This window comes from Ciconia boyciana, chromosome 6 (genome assembly GCF_034638445.1).
Source record: "Ciconia boyciana chromosome 6, ASM3463844v1, whole genome shotgun sequence".
Classification (NCBI taxonomy): Eukaryota; Metazoa; Chordata; class Aves; order Ciconiiformes; family Ciconiidae; genus Ciconia; species Ciconia boyciana.
In genome coordinates, this window is record NC_132939.1 from 65,215,775 (window position 1) to 65,219,528 (window position 3,754).

A 3,754-nucleotide genomic window follows, 5' to 3' on the forward strand; every position below is an offset into this window, starting at 1 on the left:
GCAGGAGTTTGGGGGAAAAAAAGGAAGAGTGGAAGAAGGAAAGACAAACTCCGCCGGGAGCGGCTTCCCCGGAGATGCGCCCGGGGGTGCGGGCGGCGGGGCTCCCCCCGCAGCCGCCGCCGGGGCCGGGGCCGGGGCCGCACCCGCGCAGAGGCGGCGGCGGGAAGCGCAGCCGGGGCCGGGGCCGGGGCCGGGGCCGGGTCCCCGCCGCCAGGCCCCGCCCGCCCGTGCCGAGGCTCTGCCCGCCGGGCCGGGCTGGGCCGGGCTGGGCTGGGCCGGGCTGGGCTGGGCTGGGCTGGGCCGGGCCGGGCCGGGCCCGCCGCGGCGGGGGCCGAGCCGCGGGCGCCCAATCAGCGCGGCGCGGGGGCTCGGGCGCTTTAAGCGCGGCGGCGGCGGAGCGGGGACAAAGTCCCCCCGGCGCCGCGACGAGCATCCCCGCTCGCCCGCCCCCGGCTGCCGCCGCGCCGCCCCGCTCTGGGGCCGGGACCAGGACCGGGACCGGGCCCGGCGGGCGGCTCCCCGCCGCCCCTCCGCCGCCGCGCTCCCGCGGGGTGCCCGCCGCCTCCGCCTCCTCCTCCTCCTCCTCCTCCCGCCGCCGCCGCCGCGCCCGGCCATGTCGATGCTGCCGTCGTTTGGCTTCACGCAGGAGCAGGTCGCCTGCGTCTGCGAGGTGCTGCAGCAAGGGGGGAACCTGGAGAGGCTGGGCCGGTTCCTCTGGTCGCTGCCGGCCTGCGACCACCTGCACAAGAACGAGAGCGTCCTGAAGGCCAAGGCCGTGGTGGCCTTCCACCGCGGGAACTTCCGCGAGCTCTACAAGATCCTGGAGAGCCACCAGTTCTCCCCCCACAACCACCCCAAGCTGCAGCAGCTCTGGCTGAAGGCGCACTACGTGGAAGCCGAGAAGCTGCGGGGCAGACCCTTGGGCGCCGTCGGCAAATACCGCGTCCGCCGAAAATTCCCTTTGCCCCGCACCATCTGGGACGGCGAGGAAACCAGTTACTGCTTCAAGGAGAAATCCCGGGGCGTGCTGCGGGAATGGTACGCCCACAACCCCTACCCGTCCCCCCGGGAGAAGCGGGAGCTGGCGGAAGCCACCGGCCTCACCACCACCCAAGTCAGCAACTGGTTCAAGAACCGGAGGCAGCGGGACCGAGCGGCGGAGGCGAAGGAAAGGTACTTGCCACCCCCCTCATCCTCCCCGTAACCCCTTTTCTCCCCGCTCCCCTCTGCGGGGGCCGACCGGGAAGGCGGCGAGCACCCGGCGGCGGATGGGATGGGATGGGAGCGGCGAAAATACCTCGCTCCCCCCCCCCCCAATCCCTTTTTTTTTTTTTTTCCCCCCCAAGCCGCGTTGCGTTTCCCTCCCCACACACACACGCCGTGGAAACCCAAGTGGGTTTTCCACCCGAGACCCACCGGACCCCGCTCCTCGCCTCCCCACCCCACCTGCCCGGGGGGGATCAGCGAGCCCCTCACCGGCCTCTCCAGGCCGCTCCGCCGCCTTTGTTTGCTGCCTGCCGTCCTGGGTAAACCGGTAGCGACGCGGTCCCGGAGCCTCCGCCGCCCCGCACCGAGGCCACCCCGGGCGGCGCCACCGGCGCCGCCCGGGGTGGCCTCGGTGCCGGGCGGCGGCTCGGCCCGGCGAAGCGGAGAGCCACGGAGGGCATCGCCCCGCTTTTTGTCTCCTCCAACAACCTCCCCACCGAGCCTGCTAGAGAAAAGCCCGCACCCTGCTCGTCCCCGGGCCGCGCTTTCATTTTTAATTAAAACGAGAAAATTCGCCCCAAGAAATCCCCCCCCCCCAACATTTCCTCTTCACCTAAATTACCGGTGTACACCTATTTGTAGGAGGGTAAAAAGAAATGGGGACGATCCGTTATGAAAATATTAGGGACTTTGTTTTATTTTTGCGGGGAGAGGCATCTGCTCCCACGATGCGAAGGGTTTAGCGGGGGCATTAGCACAGCGCCCATCCCCGGCGCCTCCCGCCCGCCGTAACATCCCCGTTGTGGGGTTTGTTTTTTGTTTTGTTTTGTTTTGTTTTTTTCTTTTCCGCAGGGAGAACACGGAAAACAACAACGCGGCCACCAACAAACCGAACCAACTCTCGCCTCTGGATGGGAGCAAACCCCTCATGTCCAGCTCCGAGGAAGAGTTTTCTCCTCCCCAAAGCCCGGATCAGAACTCGGTCCTGCTCTTGCAGGGGAACCTCGGCCACGCCAGGAGCTCCGGCTACTCCCTGAGCGGCTTAGCCGCATCCCAGACCCCTCACAGCCTCCAAGGCCACCAGCTCCAGGACTCGCTGCTGGGACCCCTCACGTCCAGCCTGGTGGATCTGGGATCCTAAAGGCCCGCGGCCGGAGGAACGGGAGAGGAGGTTTCGCTTGGGGACAGAGGCTCTGGGTTGTACATAGAGGACAGCACCTGGTTTTACAGCTCACCCGCTGAATCTTGACGGGACTCTCGGCTCTTTCACACAACCCCACATCGGCTCCTGGTCCAGTTCTCCCCCAGCGTCTCCCACTATCACCATAATTTTTATTTTGATTTTTTTTTTTCCACGTAGCCAAACGCAGAGAGCGGCAGAAACCCTCAGCCCTTCGAGTTCAAAGGAGCTGGTCCCAGCGGGAATTACAAAAAAAAAAGAAAAGAAAAAAAAAAACCGAAACCCCAACCCCAGCTGGATCCGATTCCACCCCAACAGGACCCCAGCGCATCCCTGCTGCTGCCCGCCCGGGTGCCCGCGGGGCCGGCGAGGAGCCGGGACGGAGCAGAGGGAGCGAACCGCTGTGCCGAGCCCTGTGCTGCAGCGGGAGGAGGGAGGGGAAGTTACGTTTACATTTTTCATATTTAGCCTTACCGGAAAGATTTCGATGTAGTTTTAAATTTAAAAAAAAAAAAAGTGAAAAAAAAAAAAAGGCGAAAGCTGCAGTATTAGAGTTTTAACAAGTGCCTACGTCTTGTTGCGGCTGTGCGAGGCGGTTATAGCGAGCGAGCTCCCGTGGGCCCGTGTCCCCCGGCTTCCTTCTCCCCCGTGGAGAAATGCATCGATGTGGCTAAAAAATTAGGGTAACGATAATAAAAGCCGACGGCCGTTTCCTCCTGACCGAGTATTCCTCAGGCTGCCCCGCCAGCTCCGCGTCGCCTTCTCCCGCCTGGCCCCGCTCCCCGCCGTCCTCCTCCGGCTTGCAGAGAGCCCGCGGACGATGCTGTCTGTCTCGAGTATTTGTTACCAAAAATCGCATGTGCTTTCAGGTTTATTTTCTATTGTACCTAAACAGTCTAAATTAAACAACGCTGATGGCAGAACACCCAGGCTGCGCTTTTCTTTGCAGGGGCAAGCCCCTGCCCCTCTGCCCGCCCTTACCCCCCACCCGACGGGCCGTATCGCAGGCGCTTGGGCTGCGGGGAGGGACAGCCGGTGCCTTCGTCACCGAGGGAGGAAGGGGAGAGGGGACCCACTGCTTGCGTGGGGTCTCCCCGTGGGAGCTGGGCGCCCGGCCGGGGGGCAGCGGCTCGCCCCCGCCGCCCGCCCCGTCGGGGCCTCGCTGCGGCCGGGCGGCCGGTGCCGCTCCCCCCTGTTAGCGTTTTGCATCATTAAGTGCGTGTTTATTTAAGTCGCTGCCGTGTTTGTTCTCGGGGTCGCGGGCCATGGAGAAATGTCACCCTCTGCAGGAGGGTCTTGCCGGGCCGCAGCGCTCCGCGGCCCGCCCGCTCATCCCCACACGGGCCCGCCGTCCCCGGCACCCGGACA

The 3,754-nt window shown here is 65.2% G+C and overlaps 1 protein-coding gene across 1 annotated transcript; it reads left to right on the forward strand.

Moving 5' to 3' along the window:
- Positions 1 to 321: 321 nt before the first annotated feature.
- On the forward strand, positions 322 to 3,291 carry SIX1 (SIX homeobox 1). The gene is made up of 2 exons (XM_072864703.1): positions 322 to 1,173; positions 2,059 to 3,291. The coding sequence occupies exons 1-2, from the start codon at positions 614 to 616 to the stop codon at positions 2,345 to 2,347; spliced, it is 849 nt and encodes a 282-aa protein (XP_072720804.1). The 5' UTR covers positions 322 to 613; the 3' UTR covers positions 2,348 to 3,291.
- The last annotated feature ends 463 nt before the right edge of the window (positions 3,292 to 3,754 follow it).

Excerpts from the sequence above, each read along its gene's own strand:
- SIX1 (XM_072864703.1), top strand. The coding sequence starts at position 614 with ATGTCGATGCTGCCGTCGTTTGGCTTCACGCAGGAGCAGGTCGCCTGC. Across the intron at positions 1,174-2,058 it reads GCGGCGGAGGCGAAGGAAAG|GGAGAACACGGAAAACAACA; the intron begins GTACTTGCCACC and ends TCTTTTCCGCAG.